General features: G+C 45.2%; 1 protein-coding gene across 4 annotated transcripts in view; it reads right to left on the minus strand.

Moving 5' to 3' along the window:
• Window positions 1–165: 165 nt before the first annotated feature.
• Window positions 166–25,684, minus strand: part of PXYLP1 (2-phosphoxylose phosphatase 1) — a 33,603-nt gene continuing 8,084 nt past the window's right edge. For 2 of the 4 annotated variants that reach the window (XM_068112058.2, XM_078775538.1), the window contains exons 2-6: window positions 18,845–18,994; window positions 13,990–14,151; window positions 6,258–6,384; window positions 5,114–5,253; window positions 166–3,803 (exon numbers count right to left, since the gene is read on the minus strand). In XM_068112058.2, coding sequence (XP_067968159.1) covers window positions 2,878–3,803; window positions 5,114–5,253; window positions 6,258–6,384; window positions 13,990–14,151; window positions 18,845–18,926 — 1,437 coding nt within the window. In that variant the 5' untranslated portion in view covers window positions 18,927–18,994 and the 3' untranslated portion in view covers window positions 166–2,877. Of the gene's footprint in view, window positions 3,804–5,113; window positions 5,254–6,257; window positions 6,385–13,989; window positions 14,152–18,844; window positions 19,011–25,684 lie in introns of those variants that run through there. The other 2 variants (XM_078775537.1, XM_068112059.2) reach the window with 2 other exon arrangements.

Raw genomic sequence — 25,684 nt, forward strand, 5'->3', positions numbered from 1 at the left:
CCCTTCCAACCCAACCTTTGTTCATCTGCAAAACGTTCATTCATTTTAACGCACAATAACTATTTTTAAGATTCTTGCTCGTGCTCGTGGGACGTAGATCTGGTTTGGTCTTGGTCTGGATCCAACTCAAAGCTTGCTGCTATGGTAAAACATTTCGTGCAAAAACAGAGTTCAACAATGTATTTATTCGGATCCAGCACAAAAAATGGTCAATAATTATCCATCGTCTCAACATCTCAGGATAAGTAGTCAAAGAAACACCAAAAAGGTCCACCTGGACTCGAGGTGTGCGGGTGAGCACAGGGCTGCAGAACAGACTTCGTCGTTAGTTTGTAACACCACAAAGAAAAAAACCAAGCAACGAAATAAAGTATGAAATTAAGCATCGGTGCAGCTGCAATGAATCTATAAACAAAGGCTTCAACGAGCGACCTTAACCTGAACACATAATGCAACAATCGACAAACGGTTCACGACGATAATGATGGAATGCATGAAGAGGAATGTAGGAGAGTGAAAAAAAAAATCAATGTCACAAGCAAAATCCAACTGGTTAATTGACTCGAGAACACGAGAGTGGTCACTTCAAACCAGGTCTCGCAATCTGATTTCCGTACATCGTCGTGCTATCGGATGACCCGAACGAGTCCCTGCTCCTCACCGCTACCCACTAATAGTGCAAAAATCAAACGGCCCGATCTCACCTCCGCAACAGAACTGACATCACGCGGTGCAAGTGCTTCTCGCTGCTAAAAGGTATCAGCAGAGGGAATTGGTTTACATAGGGCACAGTGATCTAATTTTCCAAGCATTTGTTTGAAATACCCAAGTTTAAATTGCAAATTGAATATTAGTAAATTACCAAAAAGTTTACTGCAGCAGCAATCGGAGCTCCGGTTCGTGAGACGATGCATTGCGGCCTCCTTGATCAGCTGTTGCGAGCACTGTGGGCTGAAATACACTCCATTTCTCTGTTCGGCCGACGTGGGCAACATAGTACGTGTCGTTATTAGTCGTTTTCATTGCACTCAAAAAGAGGTGGCTGATGATTCAAGAAAAAAACATCCGACGACTATACTTCATGGTAGGCCTTTTAAAAGCAGAGGTTTTTCTAATCGACGAGCGAAATGTACCTCCAAAAGCTGGCTACGGTGGGCCGAGCATGGAGGAAATGAGCAAGATGGAATCGAAGAAGGTTTCGAACAAAAAAATGGGAATTTTCTAAATAAACACTGTGCTTCATCTTACCGAACTAGCGAATCGTGCTTACATCACCACACAATGCTATCCTATTGTTAAACCCACACAACTAGCGCGTGATATTTCGATCACAAATTTGTATTGCTTGGACTTGGTCCGAAGAGGTACAAAAAAAAAGTTAAAGAAAATGGAAAAGGCCGTAGCTGCCTTGATATACGCCCTAATCGTACGCATCCCCGTCATGTTTTATCCGAAGTATCGGTATGCTCCACCTTCCAACAACACGAGAGCACGTCACATGTGCATAACATATCCATGTGACACCAAAATCTATCCTCCGGTTAAACATCAAGTGGTTTAACTCGAAATGTGGGCCCATGTGAAGTTGAGCTTGAACAGCGTTGGTCCCACAAGCTGCATCACCTAATCCTTGGAAAGCCAATGACATCTCAAAAATGTAAACAAATGTTTGCTTTGCTCGTGATGAAGCCCAATATTCACAGTCGTAAAGAAACTACACAAGTGCTAGCAAGTGGCGAGTTGGCAGCCGTTGTGGCTTCACACGCAAACAGGAGGACAATTTCAAACTACGTTTTACGTTTGACGCAGGCCTCATGCTCTTTAGTGCGAATGAGAGATAAAAATGGACCAAACAAAGACAAACATGAGACAAAGAAAAGTGGTTTCACTTTCAGAAGGAATCGCACTCGCAAAAGTATAAGAAGTGCCTTCAGTGCAAATTTCGATTGGTAAGGAGGGTAGATACAAAAGAGAAAATAAATAATGAAAGAAGAAGAAGAAGTGAACAACGGCCCACAGCCTGATACATGGAAACAAAAGCACAGCAATATTGAACTAATTTCAATCCTTTCCATCTCAACGTTTGTGTTTTTCACAATCAAATTTTTTTTTAAATCTAGGCCAGAAAATTTAGCAAGCTTGTGCATTTTATTTACGTACATAAAAGCGTGGACTCGTCTTCCTCAAGTTTGTTAATGGCGAGTTTAAAGACCTTCAGAATAAACCTGATCCAGTCAAGGTGTCGACGTGCGAACATGTTCAAAGGAGTCTCAGGGATATCGGGAAACGAAAGATCTTCCAATGGCGAATTTAAACATCTTCAGAGGAAACCTGAGCCGGTCAAGGCGTCTACTACATGCGACATGTTTCGAGGAGTCTCGGATATCAGGCAACGTAAAGGAAAAGGTAATTGGTCCAAATCCTCCGACACATTATATTATGGCAGCGCACCGTGCCATTTCTAGCCGTGATGTCGATCCGTTCTAGACCGCGGCCTGACGTTTGCTCTAAATGTTGTCTTAGTTCCAACGAGACCATGTAAAAGCATATCAAAGTAAAAGCTAAGAGGTTCAAACCAGGTCAGTTTCCAACCACCTTTATCTACTCTTGTGTGAAGCCAGTTAACGTCGCGATATTTTCGGGGTCAATGATACGTCACTGGCCTTATCTCGCTCATGCTTGATATGCAAGCACTCCAGTATACAAGTCCAAGTGTTTCGGTGCTAATGCTAACCTGCGGTTTGATAGAGCTGGTCATCTCATGGTGTACCTGCAAGGAAAACAAAATAAACCATTCTCAAGTAAACAAAAAGAGCTAAAAATAATTGACAACAATGGAAGCAAAATGCTTCCTTGAAGAATATTCAACTGCAGGTTCTAGAGAGCTCGTTGAAGAACCTGACAGGCCTGCTGGTAGCTGCTGGTGTTGAAAGGTGCCAGCATGCCAGATGAAACAAAGTCTAGGAATACGCGCAGTGGGCAGTGCTCATGTGCTGGGCGCGACCTGCAAAACGACGTGCGGGAGGTCACGTCTTCTCCGTCGTAGAGGATGCGGATAGCGTGCGACTCGACCCGGCCAACACCCGGACCCTTCCGCCACAGCTCGAAGACGAGACGAGCTGCATAACGAGGGAAAGGTGCATCGTGTAGACCGAGTGCATTTAGCATCGGTTCCAGCGTGGTGTCGTGCCCGGAGCAGAGGGAAAGGCGTGGAGCAAGGTGCCCCTCGGCGATGCGCTGGAGGTGACTGGCCGTGCGATTGAGCATTGGGTACATGGCGAGCAAAGCAAATCGTTGGTACATTGCGCCACGCTTGCTCTTGCGCTCCTCCGTGAGCTGATGTTGCCGAAGCAGGCGAAAGGAAGCAGATTTGAGACAGCCACGTTGCCGGCATGGAAGTTGCTGCCCATGACAGAACAATGCAAGCAGTGGATCCACAGAAAGGGTGGATTTGGCTTGTGCAACAGAGAGGTCCAGAAGCTCGGCTAAAGCCTTGTAGAAGATATCAGGGGCCTGGGCACGATTCAAAGCCCGCTCTTGCTCGGTACGCTCAAGGTAAAGGCCTCGCGCAGGGCAATCGCAAGCAGTACCGCAATAGTAGACGGATGCTTGACTGCGAACATGCATTGAAGACCAGGGAAACATGGGTCGCAGGCCATAGAGTAATGCCATAGCGCTTTGCAGTGTACGTGACCTCGGCGTCGTCTCGACGTGAGGTGGTGGGTCTACATCAGCAAAGAGGCCTCCATGATTGTCGTAGGCCTGACGCAAGTATTCGCCATTCATTATGTGCTGCACCAGGCCTAGAAAGAGGTGCGCAACATTAGAGACTTAAATCAATCCACGAGACTTGTACTTGTACTCTCAAGCGTGAACAGCATTTTCCTCAGAGCTTTGACAAGCTAACAAGGAGCATAATGAAAAATGGGAATGGCTGCGATGCATTTATTGCCTTGTGTGAGGGGATAAAACTTGTGATAAACAGTCCTTGAATAACGGAAGAAGGTGTAGCACATGGGAATGGTTGGATAGTGAAGAGTGGGATAACAGCATGATAACCTAAAACACAAGTACACGTCGCTTTGCCACTTGGTATATATGAATGAATGATCGTTTTAAGGCCATTTTCCCCACTAGAGTGGGGGTTAGCCTTGCGGGCCCCATGACAATCATGGTTCCCTGTTTGAGGCAATGTTTTTATGGCCGGATGCCCTTCCTGACGCCAACCCTTAGTCGCCTCTTAGGATGCGCATGGATACGGTGTACCTATTCTAAATCGGGGTACACACCGTGATCATTCATCCCAGCAAGCTGGTACTCAATTTACCAACCTCGGAAGGATGACAAGCTGAGTCAACCCCCCCTGGCGTTAATTCAGCGATCGACCGGGATTCGAACCCAGGATCCTAGGATCCCAAGCTGGCACCCTAACCGCTAACCCTTGGTATTCCAACTAAATCGACCCAACGCAAGGGATACTCGCCACTTGCCATTCACCCAGCCCGACTGATGCACGTGATAGCAGCCGGCTCGTGACAACGAACCGATCTTTACAACGCTCGTGTCTCCATCCAACTACGTGATGCTAGGGACTCCACCTGTAGTCCAAAAAGTGTTTTTACTCATATTCAATAAGCACTGAAGAATGTTATTCTTTACTTTCTGCAGAATATAAAAAACGTTTGTTATTTTTGCTGATAATTTCCATGCCTGCAGTATTTTGCTTCGGTGATCCAATCAAGGCCGACGCCCAGAGGTGAATGCATATCATAAATGAGAGCGGCACCCAGTAGAGCGCATACCTTCGCTAGGCTGAACAGTTTTTGTTTTGGATCCACTGAGACCGCATCTGGATCTGGACCCGAACCCGAACCCGACCCCAAATCTAATCGGCTTGTTCTTGTCACCTACCCAACTCATCCACCTAATTTTGTCATAATCCGTCCACAACCTTTTGAGATATCCTGTTCACAGACAGACAGGGGTGCAAGCATAACCTCCGTCCACCTTTGGTGGCGGAGGTAAAGACTATTGATTGCTGTCCTTTAATAGCTGGCACACTCCCATATTCAAAATCAAAACAAAAGGAATGATGACAAGGTAAATGCCGTACCTGTCTGCGTGAGCTGTCCAGTTTCACACTGCCTCACTGTAGGAAACAGTGGCAACGATGCCAATGCACCTTCAAGATGTGTCAGGTCTGCTTGCCTCATGTGCTGCACAAATGTGGCCAGTTGGTGATGGGTTGGTTCCCTGGGGACGCAGAGCAAAGTAATCATTTCAACATGGACAACTCAGAGGTTCTTATTCAATGGTAATTGTTTATTCTACATTGTTAATCTTATTATTGCCAAGAAAAAAAAAATTCAACAAAAGACTATCTCAGTTGTAAGATGTAACAACATTAATGGGAGGGTTGGGGGGTGGGGGGGGGAGTGGGAGGGAGAGGAGTCTTGGAATTAGTTTCAGGCCTTCATATTTACATAGTTCTTTGGACTGTTAAACCACCAATATTAAGTGTTTGTGATAGGATAAAGTTGTCTGGTGTGGCATACCTAGGTGGATGGCCTGACTCATTTTATCATAGTTAGCACCATTGTCTTGTCCTGTGTCCCCTGAGCCAGACCCGGCAGGAGCCCGTGAGAGGTGAGTACTCTCACTCTCCCACACATAAGTTTAAGTGGCTGGACTACAGCTCAATAAGTGTGCCACAGTATATCCCTCAGCTCAATAGGTGTGCCGCAGTATATCCCTCACCCTCTCTCTCTCTCACACACACACCATGAGGGGAGTAAGCGGAAGAAGCTCCGGCCCTCTGACGTTCAACGGATGGGGGACGGACCTTCCCGCACAGTTGCCCCTGCGTGGCAGCGAGCAAAGTGGCACACCATTGACCTGCGCTACTTGGTGGCCATGGCGCCGAGTGTGTCAAGATCGGCACCGTCAATTGGCCAGGTCTGTATCCATGCATAAGTGTGTACTCTGGGCACTGATGGCAACGCCTTGAGGGTTGTGAAGGAGTGTGTGGGTCCAGACATGGGCGCTGTGTCCTCACTCTCTGATTTTCTTTGGCCGCCCCATGACAGAGGTATGCTACGCTCCCAAGCCACATTGCTGAATTTCACCAACAAACAGCTAATGCTCCCCCCCTCTTCCGCTTTCCGTATGTAATATGTAGATGGTCCCAGTAAAAGTATCAGTAATATCGAAGTAGGAAAAAAAGGAAACATTTTTTGCAAGCTGCACATCAAGATTACCTCTCAGGTTTGATATCGCATGCAATATCAGGCTGGGATACTCCAGGCAGGGAAGAGAGGGGGTAACGATCGCCATGCCGAATCATCACAACAATGCTGGCCAGATGATAGCCTGGTGGTACGTGACCTGCAGGGCAGTGGATGTTCAAAGGGGTTATGAAGAGGAAGCCCGTTTTAATGGTTATCGCTAACCGATTGTTAGAACACAGTGAAAGATTGACGAGATTGGACAACAACACACAACAGGCATTTTAAGGCAATTTTCCCTGCAAGAGCGGGGGTTAGCCTTGCGGTCCCCATGACAATGTTCTCCATTTTGCCCTATTTTCTGCATCTCCCCTTGTTAACCCCCTTGCCCGCATTTCTTCTTCGACCATCTTCAGCCAAGTCTTTCTCGGTCTTCCCCGTCCTCTACTTCCTTCTACATTCATTTCCATCACTCTTTTCAACCAGTTACTTTCATCCTTCCTCAACACATGACCAAACCATCTCAACCTGTTTCTCTTCACAGCATCCATCACAGGCTCTATTCCCATCATCTTTCGCAATTCATCATTTGTCTTCCTCTCTCTCAACGATACTCCAGACATCCACCGAACCATTTGCATTTCCACCCTTTCCAGCCTTCGTTGCTGCTCTACGTTCATTACCCATGTCTCACTCCCATAAATCATAACACTTCTCACACATGCAGCATACACCTTTCCCTTCAGCTTCAATGACACCCCCCTCCTCGTCAGCACGCCAATCAGTTCCCAAAACTTCTTCCATGCACATCTCACTCGAGCAACCGTTGCCGAGTCTGATCCACCTTCTCCATTCAGCATGTCTCCAAGGTAATAAAATGTTTTCACACCTTCCAGCTTCACGCCATCTCCAAGATCCAACTCAACATTTCCTCCATCTGCAGCTCCCTCTGTGCACACCTTACACTTGAATGTAGCTGCCACACTGGTTAATGACCCTCTCAAACCACTACATTTTTGATGAACCCACTCAGCGCACATTGTACATTGAATGGAATTCACTCCGACACCCTTCCTGCACACAGCACACGGCCACTTCCCAGTTCTTTCCACCTCACCACATGCTTTACCACTTGCCATCACCTTCGTTTTTCCGATATTCACCTTCAGACCTTTTGTCTCCATACATTCCCTCCACTTGTTCATCTTCTCCTTCAGTTCATCCATACTTTCTGCAATCAACACCAGATCATCTGCATACAACAACTCCCACGGTAAACCCTCCTTTACGTTCTGAGCCAGCACCTCCATCACAGCTACAAATAGTAGTGGACTTAGTACCGACCCCTGATGCACTCCCACCTTCACCTCAAACTCACCACTGTTCCCGTCCTTCGTCCTCACAGCTGTGCGCGCTCTTTTGTACATTGCCATCACTACTCTGATCAACCATTCCTCCACTCCTAACTTCCTCAATGCCCATGTCACTACTTCACGTGGAACCCTATCGAATGCTTTCTCCAGATCAACAAACCCAAGAAACAACTTTTCCTCTTCTCCATATACTTCTCCTGCAACTGCCTCACAATAAAAAGCACGTCTGTCGTTCCTCTTCCTGGCAAAAATCCAAACTGCATTTCGTCAATCTTCACTTTCTTCCTTATCCTCCTCTCCAACACCCTTTCCAATACCTTCATTCCATGCTCCAATAACTTTATCGCTCGATACGAGCCACAGTCCAGAGGGTCACCTTCCCCTTGTATAGAGGGACGAGGGTACTCAGTTCCCAATGCACTGGAATGCGGCCTTCTTTCACCACCAGATTGCAGATCTCTGCCATTCTCTTCACACCCCAATTTCCCGCTGCCTTCAACATATCTCCCACAACTCCCGTCGGCCCTCCCGCTTTTCTACTCTTCATTGCTTTTATCGCTTCCTCAACTTCCTTCTCGGTTATCTTCTCTGCCGGTCCTAAAACTGGGTTACTCTCGATGTTGCCATCCCATTCATTCTCTGTATTCAACAGCATTTCCATATATCTCTTCCATCTTCCTTTAATTCCATCTGGGTCCACAACGATTTGTCCCACTTCATCCTTCAAGCAACTCACCCCCATCACATCACACCACTCTTTCGCTATCTGCTTTGCAATCCTGAATACCGCTCGCTGACCCTCTTTCGAATCCAAGCGTTCTCCGAACATTTTCCTGCATGCCTCCTGTGCCTTTGCTACCTCTTTCTTTGCGGCCTTCTTGGCTGCCTTATAACTTTCATGCTCTGCCTTTTCTGCCCCCATAACCTTTGCCTTCTGCCACTCCTTGAACTTCTTCCTCTTCTCGTCAATCTTCTTTCCAACTTCATCATCCCACCACCATGTTTCCGAGTGCCTCGGTGGTCCTTTTGTCCATCTGCATACCTCATCAACGGCTCCCAACAGACTATCTTTCATTGACATCCAACCACTTTCAAGCTCAACCACATCATCCTCCACCATACTCAGCCTCTCTTTTAATGCCTCCCTCACTGTCACCTCTTTCAACCTCCACACCTTCATTCTCGGTTGGTACTTCACCCGCCGAGCTCTCCTCGCACCTTTCACCCTTATGTCGCAGACAACCAAGTGGTGCTGTGAAACAGCCTCCTCCCCCGGGATAACCTTTGTGTCCCGGAGGTGCCCACTATCTCGCCAACGCACCAGCAGGTAGTCAACGGTTGTCGTCGACCCACCTGACGTGTATGTAACAAGCTTATTATCCTCTTTCTGGAACTGAGTATTACAAATCAACAAATCAGCTCCATCAGCAAACTCCAAAATCCTTTCACCTTCTCCATTTCTCACACCATATCCGTAACCCCCATGAACTCCCTCAAAACCGTCCATACTCCTTCCCACATGTCCATTTAGGTCTCCTCCTTCCACAACAACTTCCTCATCTTTCAGGTTTTCCATCAGCTTCTCTATCGCACACCAGAACCTGTCCTTCTCTTCATCGCTCCGACCAACCTGCGGAGCATATCCCGAGATGACGTTCACCAAGAGCTTTCCAATCATCATTTTCACCATCATCAACCTATCACTCACTCTAGTCACCCTCACCACACTGTCTACAAACTCCTCAGAAAACAGGACACCAACACCATTCACGCCCTCTGGGCACCCTTGCCACACAAACTTGTATTTCTGTCCCTGCCTACCCTTCACCATTCTCACACCACTTCCCTTCCATCTCGTCTCCTGCACACAACATATGTCCACTCTTCTTCTGACCAATACTTCCACCACTTCTCCTGATCTCCCTGTCATTGTCCCTACATTCCATGTCCCAAACCTCAGAAACCGATCTCCACGTCGGGCATCAGACGTTTCGTCGTCATAAATGGAATGATTTCCACACTTGCTTCGATCGTGTTCCCCACCTTGAGTTTTGACGAGAGGGAGTGGGGTCCCCCACGGGGTATTTCGGGCTGTACCCTGCCCATATGTAGTCGTAATTGTCATGGTTCTCTTTTTGAGGCAATGTTTTTATGGCCGGATGCCCTTCCTGACGCCAACCCTTTTAGTCGCCTCTTGCGACACGCAGGGATACGGTGTACCTATTCTAAACCGGGGTACACACCGGTATATGACGAGATTGGACGAAGCACTTAATATTATCAACACCCAAAAATCATCCAAATGCCATAGAAAAGGGGGTGGGGGTGTCGGTCTGAAGTGATGTCCATGTGTAAAAAGCAATGGATATTTTGAATTTGTTTGTCTAGATTTCAGGTAGGCAAGACACATATTACGATGTGTTGGGTCAATGCAGTTAGGTAGGTGCTGTCGGTTTGTTCCCGCAAGCCCATGTTTTCTCATTTATGATTTCCCATTTATATTTTCCCAAGCCCATGTTTTCCCACATGGTCCATCGTATTTAAATCAGGAGATTGACTTGGCCAGTCTAAAAACTTCCACTTTCCCCCCTGATGAACTCCTTGGTTGAGTTGGCAGTGTGCGTTTTGGGTCATTGTCTTGCTGCATGGTGAAGTGCCGCCCAATGAGTTTGGAGGAATTTTCTTGTACATAGGCAGACAAATGGATGTGAGATGTACAAAAAAAGAGAACCATGACAATTACAACTACATATGGGCAGTGTACAGCCCGAAGTGGAGATCGGTTGCTGAGGTTTGGGACATGGAATGTAGGGACAATGACAGGGAGATCAGGAGAAGTGGTGGAAGTATTGGTCAGAAGAAGAGTAGACATATGTTGTGTGCAAGAGACGAGATGGAAGGGAAGTGGTGTGAGAATGGTGAAGGGTAGGCAGAGACAGAAATACAAGTTTGTGTGGCAAGGGTGCCTGGAGGGCGTGAATGGTGTTGGTGTCCTGTTTTCTGAGGAGTTTGTAGACAGTGTGGTGAGTGTGACTAGAGTGAGTGATAGGTTGATGATGGTGAAAATGATGATTGGAAAGCTCTTGGTGAACGTCATCTCGGGATATGCTCCGCAGGTTGGTCGAAGCGATGAAGAGAAGGACAAGTTCTGGTGTGCGATAGAGAAGCTGATGGAAAACGTGAAAGATGAGGAAGTTGTTGTGGTAGGAGGAGACCTAAATGGACATGTGGGAAGGAGTATGGATGGTTTTGACGGAGTTCATGGGGGTTACGGATATGGTGTGAGAAATGGAGAAGGTGAAAGGATTTTGGAGTTTGCTGATGGAGCTGATTTGTTGATTTGTAATACTCAGTTCCAGAAAGAGGATAATAAGCTTGTTACATACACGTCAGGTGGGTCGACGACAACCGTTGACTAGTGAAGCTGGAAGGTGTGAAAACATTTTGCTACCTCGGAGACATGCTGAATGGAGAAGGTGGATCAGACTCGGCAACGGTTGCTCGAGTGAGATGTGCATGGAAGAAGTTTCGGGAATTGAGTGGCGTGCTGATGATGAGGGGAGTGTCGTTGAAGCTGAAGGGAAAGGTGTATGCTGCATGTGTGAGAAGTGTTATGATTTATGGGAGCGAGACATGGGTAATGAACGTAGAGCAGCAACGAAGGATGGAAAGGGTGGAAATGTGAATGGTTCGATGGATGTGCGGAGTATCGTTGAGAGAGAGGAAGACAAATGATGAATTGCGAAAGATGATGGGAATAGAGCCTGTGATTGATGCTGTGAAGAGGAACAGGTTGAGATGGTTTGGTCATGTGTTGAGGAAGGATGAAAGTGACTGGTTGAGAAGAGTGATGGAAATGAATGTATAAGGAAGTAGAGGACGGGGAAGACCGAGAAAGACCGAGAAAGACTTGGCTAAATATGGTGGAAGAAGAAATGCGGGCAAGGGGGTTAACAAGGAGAGATGCAGAAAATAGGGCAAAATGGAGAAGATTGTCATGGGGACCGCAAGGCTAACCCCCGCTCTAGTAGGGAAAATGGCCTTTAAAATGCATGTTGTTGTTCTGTTGTGTATCATCTTCAGTTCCTTACTTTCTCCACACTTTTGCCTTTCCATCGCTTTGGTAAAGGTTTATCTTTGTCTCACCTGTCCATAAAACTTTGAATAAAGAACTCACTGGCTCTACTATGTACTACTTGGCAAATTCTAATCTGGTCTTTCTATTTTTGATGCTGATGAGAGGTTTGCATCTTGCAGTGTAGCCTTTGTAATTCTGCTGTGAAGGTCTTCTGCAAACGGTAGCTTGTGATACTTTCATCCCTGTACTCTGAAGGTTGTTGGTGATGTCACTGACAGATGTTTGAGGGCTTTTCTTCACAGCTCTGATTATTTTTCGTCATCAACTGCAGTTGTTTTCCTTGGCCGACCTGTCCGTTGTCGATTGCCAAGTACACTAGTGGTTTGTTTCTTTGTCAAGATATTCCAAATTGTTGGATAACCGCAAATTGCAATCTCTACAGTCTGGAGTACTGGCTCCCACTGCACTGGTCGACGACTCTGAGTCTGCTCACAGGGCAGGTGAGAAACTGTTTGGAACATTCTGCAATGATCGGATGTTGAGTGACCAGATATCTTTCAAATCGACAGTCCACAGAAACTCTAGACAGGACTTCAGTAACCCACCACAAGTCATGGGTGAACACAACGACTAGGTCACCAAATCGGATGCAATGGAAAACAGGGCAATGGCATCTATCATCACTCTACAGACAAATCAGCCTGCTCCCAATCATCAGCAAGGTCATGGAATCCATCATTGCTTCGGATATCAAATCTTTCATCTTCTCCAATGGCTTGAACTCTGATCATCAATTTGGTTTCAGACCAGGTCACTCTACTCTGGACATACTCCTTCTGCTGTCTCAACAATGGATGGAGGTCCTCAATGCCAAATAGGAAATCAGAGCTGTCTCCCTTGACATATCCCGTGCCTCCGATACGGTCTGGCACCCCACCATGCTCACCAAACTCTCCTCCTATGGTATTCATGGAAACCTCCACGCATGGCTTGCAGACTTCCTCACCGGTCGCAGTCAACGTGTGGCCCTGAATGGATTTCTATCATCTCCCCTCCCTGTCCAGGCTGGAGTTCCTCAAGGCAGTGTTCTGGGCCCTGTGCTATTTTTGGACCACGGTCCCCGAAAAAAAGGCCGGGGGAAAAAATGGCCTCTAAAGGTGGTTTTTTTATTGATGATCTCTCCGACTCTCTGGAAAATCCTTTATATCTTTTTGCTGATGACTCTACTCTCTGCCGCTCCATATCTCAACCCTCAGATCGGCAGGCAGCAGCCTCTTCACTCTCTGCAGACCTGGATAACATCACAAACTGGTCACAAACAAGTGGAACATGTCTTTCAATCCTGACAAATCTCACACTCTCACTTTGTCTCTCTGAAAAGACCGTCTGGACAACCATCTAATTTCTCAACAATCCTCTCAAAGAAGTTCTGTCACTCAAGCTTTTGGGTCTCACTATCTGCCATGATCTTTCCTGGGAAAACCACATTTCCAAGCTGGCGGCCAAAGCCAGTCGCCGACTGGGCATTCTCCGTCGTGCGAATTCCTTCCTTGGCACACACAAGGCTTTCATCTGCAGCTCAATTGAATACTGCTCTCGCCTCTGGGCTGGTGCTCTCCCCTCACACCTAGCTCGGCTTCATGCGGTTGAAACCAAAGCATTCAGAATCATTGGAATCTCCCGTGATGAAGCTGATTCTGAGGGCCTTTCACTGCAGGCAGGTTGGTGGTCTTTCTGTCTTCTACCGACTCCTCTCCAGTCTAGCTCCCCCTGCTCTCTCGGTGCTCTGTCCCCCAAATATTCCTACAGGTCGCACAAGATCTGCCAGCAACCCTCTTATGGTTAAACTGCCAAAATCAAGACTCTCTTTTCTCCCGCCTCTGGAACAATCTCCCACACTCTCTTCAATCCCTCTCCTCCCTCCAGGTCTTTAAAACAGCTGTTCACCACCATCTCTTATCTTCCCCCATCCAAAACCTTGATCTTTTCTACACCCATTAAAACACCCCAAGTCCGCCTTTTTCAATCCCCAACTTCTTTCCTGACATTCCTAGTCGTGTTCATTTGCTTTATACCGTGTACCCCTCCTTCCTCCCACAGCCCTCCCCCTTCCACCAAAAGAACGACACAAAAATAGGCACATACGTACCTGTGCATTAAAAAAAATAAAGATTTAAAAACTCACCATATCTAAGGAATACCTTTAAAATTGGGACACTGAAACAAACAACAAAAACATTCCATCCTGTTCAAAGCCCGCCAGGTTGAGCACACCTTCGAGTATGTTCAACAGTACATCCCTGCAAGCACTTACCCTCAAGACCCTGTACAGTATGGTTAGGCCGGTTGCAGTATCGATGCGACTCGTACATGGCATCCAATTCAGATGGTGGAATCACCAGGTCCACCAAGACACGCTTGCGCAGCTTACCCTGGTCACTAGTATACAGACCAGCAGGCAGTGGCAGAAGGTGCACTGCAAACAGAGAAGAATGGGCTTCAAGTTTCTTAGACGAACTCAGACGAACAAGTTTCTTCGACGAACAAGTTTCTTAGACGAAGTTTCTTCAAGTTTCTCCCTCTAATATATGGATTTCAATCCATATATTAGAGGGAAAGTACAGCGCCTTCAAAAAGTATTCACACCCCCTGACTTTTTCCCACATTTTGTTGTGTTACAGCCTGAATTTAAAATGGATTAAATTGAGATTTTTTTTGTCGCTGATCGACACATAACACCCCAAAATATAAATGTGGAATTTTTTTTCCAGAAATTTTTTACAAAATAATTAAAAATGAGAAGCTGAAATGTCTTGAGTCAATAAGTATTCAACCCCTTTGCTATGACACTCCAAATTGAGCTCAGGTGCATCCAATTTACGTTGATCAGATCCGATCCAATTTCCTTTGATCATCCTTGCGATGTCTCCACAACTTGATTGGAGTCCACTTGTGGCCAATTCAATTGATTGGACATGATTTAGAAAGAAACACACCTTTATATACTGTATATGTATACATATACGTATATATACTAGCTGAGGTACCCGGCTTCGCCCGGGTTGAATAAGAATAATACAAATATATGATGAAAAGAACATGTATATTTTAGAGCAATATCACAGTACATTTCCTACATGACGTTTTGTCAATTTTCAATTTCTCAAAACCTCTTGGAATACAACATTTCTGGTTTTCTTACTTGGTGCCAAGACATAAAGATTGCTTGGTTTTCCAACCCTTGAGCAGCCCACGTACAGCTGGCCATGGGAAGTACCCGGCATTGCCGGGCGGGGGAAGGGAGGGGAGGAGGAAGGGGAGGGGAACGGGGGGGCGGGGAGGAGAGGGTGGGGAGGGGAGAAGAGGGGGGGAGGGGAGAAGAGGGGCGGAGGGGAGAAGAGGGAGGAGGGGAGAAGAGGAGGGAGGGGGAGGAGGAGAGGGGAGAAGAGGAGGGAGGGGGAGGAGGAGAGGGGAGGGGGAGGAGGGAGGTGAGGGGGGGGGAGGAGGAGAGGGGGGGGGGGAGGAGGAGAGGGGAGGGGGAGGGGGGAGGTGAGGGGGGGAGGAGGGGGGAGGTGAGGGGGAGGGGGAAGGGGGAGGGGGAGGGGTGAAGGGGGAGGGGTGAAGGGGGAGGGGGAGGGGGAGGAGGGAGGTGAGGGGGAGGGGGAGGGGGGGAGGGGAGGGGGAGGGGGGAGGTGAGGCGGAGGGGAGGGGAGGGGGGAGGGGTAGGAGGGGAGGGGAGGGGGGGAGGTGAGGGGGAGGGGGGAGGTGAGGGGGAGGGGGGAGGGGAGGAGGGGAGGTGAGGGGGAGGGTGAGGGGAGAGGAGGGAGTGTGAGGGGGGAGGGGAGGGGGGAGGGGAGGGGGAGGAGGAGGGGGTGGTGAGGGGGGAGGGGAGGGGGGAGTGGATGGGGAGGGGAAAGGGAGGGGGGGAATGGAGGGGGAAGGGGGGAGGGAGGGGGGAGGGGGGAGGGGGGAGGGAGGGGGGAGGGAGGGGGGAGGGGGGAGGGAGGGGGGAGGGGGGAGGGAGGGGGGAGGGGAGGGGAGGGGGAGGGGGGAACGGCTAGCTTGGCAAGCGATAGCAGGCTTTTTACTTTTATTTTTACCTCAATGAGGGCTATATATATAGTCCGTGCTTGGAGCCTTCAAGTTCAACATAAAGTTTTTTTATGAAAAATAATGCAGATGTATAACAATCCACCAATGCAAGTTCAGAAATGAATGCAGATCCTTTACTTTGCGATACAAACGCAATTCCCGCCATTTCCACTCACGATCGAGGTCTCCACAGTGACCGCGCCTCTTCTTCCTCCTACAACTTCGTCTCACTTCTTTCACTCAAAATGCACGAAATTCTGCCGCATGAAATTATGTAGAGGCCTCGTCGGGGGGATATAAGGTAGATAAGGAAGGCGTTGTAACAGAAGAATCAAAATAAAAGTGGAAGAACATAATGAAATGGGAGCTATTCTGGACCCACAGCCAAACCCGACAAACCATTGCAATACACCCCGAACGTCTAGCGCCGCCACAAACTACGCCATGGAATTGCAGCTGGCGCGTTTTTTTAAACCATTGATATTAAAATAAAACGTAGCCTAAAACCACCGGGATTTTATGCTGATTCCGAATCTGTGTCTAAAACTTTTCTCCGATGTGTAGTTCTTGAGTTATAAGCGAACATCCAGACAGACACACACACACACAGACACTCCTCCTTTATATATAGAGATATATATATATATATATATCAGGTCCCACAGTTGATAGTGCAAGTCAGAGCAAAACTCTACCATGAAGTCCAAGGGATTGTCCATAGAACTCGGGGATAGAATTGTGAGCAGGCATAGATCTGGGGAAGGGTATAAAACAATTTCTAGAGTGTTGAAAGTTCCCAAGAGTACAGTGAGCTCCATCATCAGGAAATGGAAAGGATGTGGAACTACAGAGACTCCTAGAGCTGGCCATCCGACCAAACTGAGCAACTGAGCAAGAATGAACATGGTCAGGTAGGTGACCAAAAACCCAATGACCACTCTGACAGAACTACAGCGTTCCTTGACTGAGATGGGAGAACCTGCCAGAGGGAGAACAGCCTCTACAGCACTTCACAAATCTAGGCTTTAAGGGAGAGTGTCCAGACGGAATCTACTCCTGAGAAAAAGGCACATGAGAGCATGCCTGAAGTTTGCAAAAAGGCACGAGAAGGACTCTGAGCACGAGGCAAAATATTTTGTAGTCTGATGAGATTAAAATTGAACTCTTTGGTCCGAATGTAAAGCACTACGTGTGGTAGGAACCGAGCACAGTTCATCACCCATCTGACACCATCCCTACCAGGAAGCGTGGCAGCATCATGCTATGAGGATGCTTTTCAGTGGCAGAGACTGGGAGACTTGTAAGGGCAGAGGGAACAATGAATGGAGCCAAATACAGGCAAATCCTTGAGGAGAACCTGCTTCAGAGTGCAATAGACCTCAGGCTGTGGCGTAAATTTACGTTCCAACAAGCATACAGCCAAAGCAACACTGGAATAGCTTCAGAACAAGAATGTGAAAGTCTCCAAGTCTGGGCTTTGGCTGGGCCACTCAAATCCTTGAATCCTGGCTGGGCTGGGCCAAACAGTTCAATCTTGGTTTCATCAGACCACAGAATCTTGTTCCTCACAGTCTGAGAGTCCTTTAAGTGCTTTTTTGCCATCTCCAAGCGGGCTTTCATGTGTCTTTCACTGAGGAGAGGCTTCCGTCTGGCCACTCTGCCATAAAGCCCAGATCAGTGGAGTGTTGCAGTGATGGTTGTCCTTCTGGAAGTTTCTCCCATCTCCACACAGGATCTCTGGAGCTCAGCCACAGTGACCATCGGGTTCTTGGTCACCTCTCTTCCCAAGGCCCTTCTCCCCCGATTGCTCAGTTTGGCCGGGCGGCCAACTCCAGGAAGAGTCCTGGTTGTTCCAAACTTCTTCCATTTAAGAATTATGGAGGTCACTGTGCTCTTGGGAACCTTCAATGCAGCAGAGATTTTTTTGTCGGCTTCCCCAGATCTGTGCCTCGACACAATCCTGTCTCTGAGCTCTGTAGGCAGTTCCTTCGACCTCATGGCTTGGTTTTTGCTCTGATATGCATTGTCAGCTGTGAGACTTTATATAGAGAGGTGTGTGCCTTTCCAAATCATGTCCAATCAATTGAATTTACCACAGGTGGACTCCAATCAAGGTGTCGAAACATCTCAAAGATGATCAAGAGAAATGGGAGGCACCTGAGCTAAATTTCAAGTGTCATAGCAAAGGGTATGAATACTTATGTCAATGTGAGATTTCAGTTTTTTCTTTTTAATAAATTTGCAAAACTTTCTAAAACCCTGTTTTCTCTTTGTCATTTTGGGGTATTGAGTGTAGATTGATGAGGGAAAAAATGAATTTAAACGATTTCAGCATAAGGCTGCAACATAACAAAATGTGAAAAAAGTGAAGGGGTCTGAATACTTTCTGAATGCACTGTATGCACATTAGCAGTACGCATGTATTTGCCTCATGTATGCAACCCAGGTTATTGTTGTTGTTTTTTGGGGGGGGGGGGGGGAGCAATTAAGGCAGTGGTCTGTTGCCTATACACCACCCAAATAAAGGAATGTTTCAGAAGAATGTGTTGCATGCTTGGAACAAGATCACCTGTCGGGTGGGTACTCTGCTATGGTATTAATAATCATAAATCATAAAGATAACCAGAACGGCACTCAGTAGAGAGCATACCTCCACCTGGTTGGCCATATCACTCAATGGTGAAGAATCACTAAAAATTCTCCTAGTTGGATCCGGATTCGGATCTTCACCAAAATGTAATTGATTCTTCCTTGTCACACACACAACCTGTCCAATAAGTTTCGTCCAAATCCATCCATAACCTTTTGAGATATTTTGTTCACAAACGGACAGACAAACAGACAGACAGACAGACAGGGGTGAAAACATAACCTCCATCCACCTTTGGTGGCAGAGGTAATAACATGACCTGCCTGGACACTCCCATAGGACTTCTAGTATCTCCAATACAATAGCATCATGTGTGATGCACTTCACAGACAAGATCAATGTGGCCGAAGGACACGTGCTATATGGAACAAGAGAATGCAAAGAAATGACACAGTGCTGGGTGTTGGAAGAAAGGAGATAAACTTACAGAACTGCAGGCTCAGGCTAAGCACTGCAAGAAGTGCAGCAAGACATAGAAGCAGCACAAAGCGACTACGGAAACCCATCATGCCTGGTTAAACCTCGCCGTAAAATGCCACGGTGATAGCTATTGCATCGTGAAGAGGTAGAACATTACCTGCACAGGACAACACCCACAAACATAGCATCAGTTTTTGTAATTCACTTGGGGTTAAGTTAAACTAATAACAACTATCATTGTGCAGACAAGAGGAACTCAAAACAAAGAATGAATGGCACTGTGCAATGAGAAGTGGGTTTTTAGCTCTTTCACGAGCCTCGATCCTGTATACAAAAAAAAAAAAAAGTGAAAATGTCTGGATGCAGTATGGGAATAAATTGTACCGGAGGGAAAACGAAGATACAAAGACAACTTGGGATGAGACGGGAAAATGAATGGTGAAGGAAAATGAAATTAACAGCTTAGACAATAGCCAACAACTGGACAATTTATCTTGTACAATTTGAATCCCAAACTGTCTTCAATTTCATTTTATGGACTACCATTTCTACCCATGATATTTTCTATCCAAATTAACCCTCCGATATATCCAGAATATTTGTCTCAGGTGACTACGTTCCTCCCTCCTCTCACCCATTCTGTTGCTCGTCACGTTCACCTGTTGTCCCACCCTTTGCAAGTTGCCTTTCTTCCCTCTGTCACATCACCGTCCGAATCTTTAATGAGCTGAGAATTTTAATTTTAATAATTACTAATTGTTCTTTTCACTGTACATCAATGGTAATCATGGACAACATTGATGTACAGCAGTGGAAGTGAATGGGCAATGAACAAGTTTTATCAATGAACCAAAGTTCATTCATTCATTCGAATACTGTCTATTTTTGAACCACTGGCTGTTTCGATCTCTCATCAGGGTCCACAGAAGATACTTCCAGGAAAACAGGATTTGCACATTTTAAACTATGGATAAAGGGAGATTTGAACTCTGCACATTTTAAACTCTGGATAATAATAATAATAATAATAATGCATTTATTTTATATAGCGCTTTTCAGGAAGCCCAAAGACGCTTTGACAGAGTGCAAAACATAACGCATAGCAAAACATAAAGACAATTGCAAAAAAAGAAGAATCAATAGGGAAATATTCAAAGCACAAAGGAGGGAGAAGGAGAGGAGATAGTCAGGGGTTAGATGCTGTGGGTTAAATGTTGAATGCAGTGTTGAACAGGTGGGTCTTGAGTGATGTTTTGAATGTGGTGAGTGAGGAGGAGTCTCTGATGGTGTGAGGTAGCGAGTTCCAGAGGGTGGGAGCAGCGATGGAGAAGGCCCTGTCCCCCCAGGATCTAAATTTGGTCCGGATGGGGGGGGGGTCAGGAGGTTGGTACCAGCAGAGCGGAGGTTGCGGGTGGGAGTGTGTCTGGAGAGGAGGTCAGCCAGGTAGGATGGGGCCAGGTTATGGAGGGCTTTGTAGGTCAAGAGGAGGATTTTGTACTGGATTCTCTGGGAGATGGGGAGCCAGTGAAGCTTGTAAAGGACGGGGGTGATGTGGTCACGGGTCCGGGAATGGGTGAGTAGACGGGCAGCGGAGTTCTGAATGTATTGGAGTTTATTGGTGATTGTTGAGGGTGAACCATAAAGGAGGCTATTGCAGTAGTCCAGACGGGAAGTGATGAAGGCGTGGATGAGGGTTTCTGCAGCCACAGAGGAGAGGGATGGACGGAGACGGGCGATGTTTTTCAGGTGGAAGAAGGCTGTCTTTGTGATCTGTTTAGTGTATTTGTCGAAGGAGAGGGTTTGGTCAAAGATGATGCCAAGATTCCGGATGTGAGGGGAGGTGGACACTGGGAAACCGTCGATGTTGAGGGCAAAGTTATGGGTGGACTTGGTGAGCGTTTTTGGGCCAATGATGATTATTTCAGATTTATCACAGTTAAGTTTGAGGAAGTTGATTTGAAGCCAGGATTTTATTTCAGTGATGCAGTTTGTCAGGATAGAGTGGGTGGCGGTGGAGATGGACTTGGTGGAGATGAAAAGCTGGATGTCATCGGCGAAGCAGTGGAATTGGAGACCATGACGGCGGATTAAGTGACCGAGGGGGGACAGGTAAAGGATAAAGAGGAGGGGGCCAAGAACTGAACCTTGGGGGACACCTTGGGGGAGGGGAGCAGTGGGGGATTTGCAGTTATTGATGGAGATGAACTGACGTCTGTCAGAGAGGTATGATTTAATCCAAGAGAGGGCAGTGCCGGTAATGTTAAAGGTGGTTTCAAGTCGGGTGAGGAGGATGGTGTGATCGATGGTGTCAAAGGCAGCGCTGAGGTCGAGGAGGATGAGAATGTTGAGGTTGCCAGCATCAGAGGAGAGGAGAAGGTCGTTGGTGATTTTGAGGAGAGCAGTTTCAGTACTGTGGTTGGACCGGAATCCGGATTGGAATGTTTCATACAGGTTATTGGCAGAGAGGTGATGCTTGAGTTGAGTGGCTACAGCGCGTTCCAAAACCTTTGACAGAAAGGGTAGGTTGGAGATGGGTCTGAAGTTATTTAGGGTGTCAGGGTTTAGTCCAGGTTTTTTCAGAATGGGGGTAACAGCAGCAATTTTGAGGGATGGTGGGACGATGCCTGTAGACAGGGAGGAGTTTATTGTTGCAATAAGGTGAGATTTGAACTCTGCACATTTTAAACTGTGGATTAAGTGAGATTTGAACTCTGCACATTTTAAACTCTGGATTAAGCAAGATTTGAATTCTGCACATTTTAAACTCTGAATTAAGCAAGATTTGAACTCTGCACATTTTAAATTCTGAATTAAGCGAGATTTGAACTCTGCACAGTTTAAACTCTGGATTAAGTGAGATTTGATCTCTGCACATTTTAAACTCTGAATTAAGCAAGATTTTAACTCTGCACATTTTAAACTGTGGATTAAGTGAGATTTGAACTCTGCACATTTGAAACTCTGAATTAAGCGAGATTTGAACTCTGTACATTTCAAACTCTGCACATTTTAAACTATGGATTAAGTGAGATTTGAGCTCTGCACATTTTAAACTCTGGATTAAGCGAGATTTGAATTCTGCACATTTGAAACTCTGGATTAAGTGAGATTTGAGCTCTGCACATTTTAAACTCTGGATTAAGTGAGATTTGAACTCTGAACATTTTAAAATCTGGATTAAGTGAGATTTGAACTCTGCACATTTTAAACTCTGGATTAAGTGAGATTTCAGCTCTGCACATTTTAAACTCTGGATTCAGTGAGATTTGAACTCTGCACATTTTAAACACCTGGATTAAGCAACATTTGAACTCTGCACATTTTAAACACCTGGATTAAGCAACATTTGAGCTCTGCACATTTTAAACTCTGAATTAAGCAAGATTTGAACTCTGCACATTTTAAACTCTGGATTAAGCGAGATTTGAACTCTGCACATTTTAAATTCTGAATTAAGCGAGATTTGAACTCTGCACATTTTAAACACCTGGATTAAGTGAGATTTGAATTCTGCACATTTTAACCTCTGGATTAAGTGAGATTTGAACTCTATACATTTTAAACTATGGATTAAGTGAGATTTGAGCTCTGCACATTTTAAACTCTGGATTAAGCGAGATTTGAATTCTGCACATTTTAAACTCTGGATTAAGTGAGATTTGAGCTCTGCACATTTTAAACTCTGAATTAAGCAAGATTTTAACTCTGCACAGTTTTAAACTCTGGATTAAGCAAGATTTGAGCTCTGCACATTTTAAATTCTGAATTAAGCGAGATTTGAAGTCTGCACATTTTAAACTCTGGATTAAGTGAGATTTGATCTCTGCACATTTTAAATTCTGAATTAAGCGAGATTTGAACTCTGCACATTTTAAACACATGGATTAAGCAACATTTGAACTCTGCACATTTTAAACACCTGGATTAAGTGAGATTTGAACTCTGCATATTTTAAATTCTGAATTAAGCGAGATTTGAACTCTGCACATTTTAAACACCTGGATTAAGTGAGATTTTAACTCTGCATATTTTAAACTGTGGATTAAGTGAGATTTGAACTCTGCACATTTTAAACACCTGGATTAAGCAAGATTTTAACTCTGCACATTTTAAACTCTGGATTCAGTGAGATTTGAACTCTGCACATTTTAAACTCTGGATTAAGCAAGATTTGAGCTCTGCACATTTTAAACTCTGAATTAAGCAAGGTTTGAACTCTGCACATTTTAAACTCTGGATTAAGTGAGATTTGATCTCTGCACATTTTAAATTCTGAATTAAGCGAGATTTGAACTCTGCACATTTTAAACTCTGGATTAAGTGAGATTTGATCTCTGCACATTTTAAACTCTGGATTAAGCGAGATTTGAACTCTGCACATTTTAAATTCTGAATTAAGCAAGATTTGAACTCTGCACATTTTAAATTCTGAATTAAGCGAGATTTGAACTCTGCACATTTTAAACTCTGAATTAAGTGAGATTTGAACTCTGCACGTTTTAAACTCTGGATTAAGTGAGATTTGAACTCTGCACATTTTAAACTCTGGATTAAGTGAGATTTGATCTCTGCACATTTTAAACTCTGGATTAAGCAAGATTTGAGCTCTGCACATTTTAAATTCTGAATTAAGCGAGATTTGAACTCTGCACATTTTAAACTCTGAATTAAGTGAGATTTGAACTCTGCACGTTTTAAACTCTGGATTAAGTGAGATTTGAACTCTGCACATTTTAAACTCTGGATTAAGTGAGATTTGATCTCTGCACATTTTAAACTCTGGATTAAGCAAGATTTGAGCTCTACACATTTTAAATTCTGAATTAAGCGAGATTTGAACTCTGCACATTTTAAACTCTGGATTAAGCGAGATTTGAACTCTGCACAGTTTAAACTCTGGATTAAGCGAGATTTGAACTCTGCACATTTTAAATTCTGAATTAAGCGAGATTTGAACTCTGCACATTTTAAACTCTGAATTAAGCGAGATTTGAACTCTGCACATTTTAAACTCTGGATTAAGTGAGATTTGATCTCTGCACATTTTAAATTCTGAATTAAGCGAGATTTGAACTCTGCACATTTTAAACTCTGGATTAAGCGAGATTTGAACTCTGCACAGTTTAAACTCTGGATTAAGCGAGATTTGAACTCTGCACATTTTAAATTCTGAATTAAGCGAGATTTGAACTCTGCACATTTTAAACTCTGAATTAAGTGAGATTTGAACTCTGCACATTTTAAACTCTGGATTAAGCGAGATTTGAACTCTGCACATTTTAAACTCTGAATTAAGCGAGATTTGAACTCTGCACATTTTAAACTCTGGATTAAGTGAGATTTGATCTCTGCACATTTTAAACCCTGGATTAAGTGAGATTTGGACTCTGCACATTTTAAACTCTGGATTAAACAATATTTGATAGATGACAAGAAGAGTCATTGAGTGAAGGTACAAAGGACAAGCATGTGAGACCAGAAAAATAAATGATCAACTGTGGTGTTTTGGACTCGGTGGTTCCCTAGACAAGGTAAAGTGGAAATTACCAGATGAAGGTGAGAGATCAGATACGCAATGCAAAGACCCAAAGACCAACAAGTTAGTGGAAGAGTAATACTAATAAACTGAGCTCGGGTACATGCCCGAGAGCGCTAATGGAGAATACCAATTGAAAAAGACATTTGGTTCTCGTATCTAACCGCAAGTGCAAGGTGGGAGAAGGAAGTGCCAGACCATAGTGCAGAGCTGCACTTGAAGGAATTGCATCGTATTTTGTATGGCTGAGAGTGAAAGACAAGTCTGTATTTACTGACATTATACAAGGTACAAAGGCGTTTATGAGACAGCAAACACATACGTAGCTGCACACTCTGGTTCCAAAACAAAAGCTTGCATAATACTGGGTGATAGATGAGAATTAGTGAAGGATGAAAGGAGTTAAGGGAAAGATTTGGTGAGGGACAAGAAGTGTCCAAGTAAACAGACTGTCAGGGACAAAAAAGGTCAAGGAACAAGGGATCATGCACAAGGACAATAAGGGGTGATGAACAAGGAGAAAAAGGGATGACAGACAAGAATAGATGAGAGACAAAAAGGGATGAGATATAAGAAGGGATGAGAGAAGAAGGGATGAGATATAAGAAGGGATGAGCGAAGAAGGGATGAGATATAAGAATGGATGAGAGACAAGAATGGATGAGAGACAAAAATGGATGAGAGACAAAAATGGATGAGAGACAAGAATGGATGAGAGACAAGAATGGATAAGAGACAAGAATGGATGAGAGACAAGAATGGATAAGAGACAAGAATGGATGAGGGACAAGAATGGATGAGGGACAAGAATGGATGAGGTACAAGAATGGACGAGGGACAAGAATGGACGAGGGACAAGAATGGATGAGGGACAAGAATGGATGAGGGACAAGAATGGATGAGGGACAAGAATGGATGAGGAACAAGAATGGATGAGGGACAAGAATGGATGAGAGACAAGAAGGGATGAGAGACAAAAAGGGATGCGATATAAGAAGGGATGAGAGAAGAAGGGATGAGATATAAGAATGGATGAGAGACACGGAATGGATGAGAGACAAGAATGGATGAGAGACAAGTGAGAGACAAGAATGGATGAGAGACAAGAATGGATGAGGGACAAGAATGGATGAGGGACAAGAATGGATGAGAAAAGAATGGATGAGAAAAGAATGGATGAGCAAAGAAGGGATGAAATAAGAAGGGATGGGATAAGAAGGGATGAGATAAGGAGGGATGCCATAAGGAGGGATGAGATAAGAAGGGATGAGAGAAGAAGGGATGAGAGATGAAGGGATGAGATAATAATGG

The sequence above is a fragment of the Myxine glutinosa genome, chromosome 4, assembly GCF_964187855.1.
Source record: "Myxine glutinosa chromosome 4, kmMyxGlut1.1, whole genome shotgun sequence".
Lineage (NCBI taxonomy): Eukaryota > Metazoa > Chordata > Myxini > Myxiniformes > Myxinidae > Myxine > Myxine glutinosa.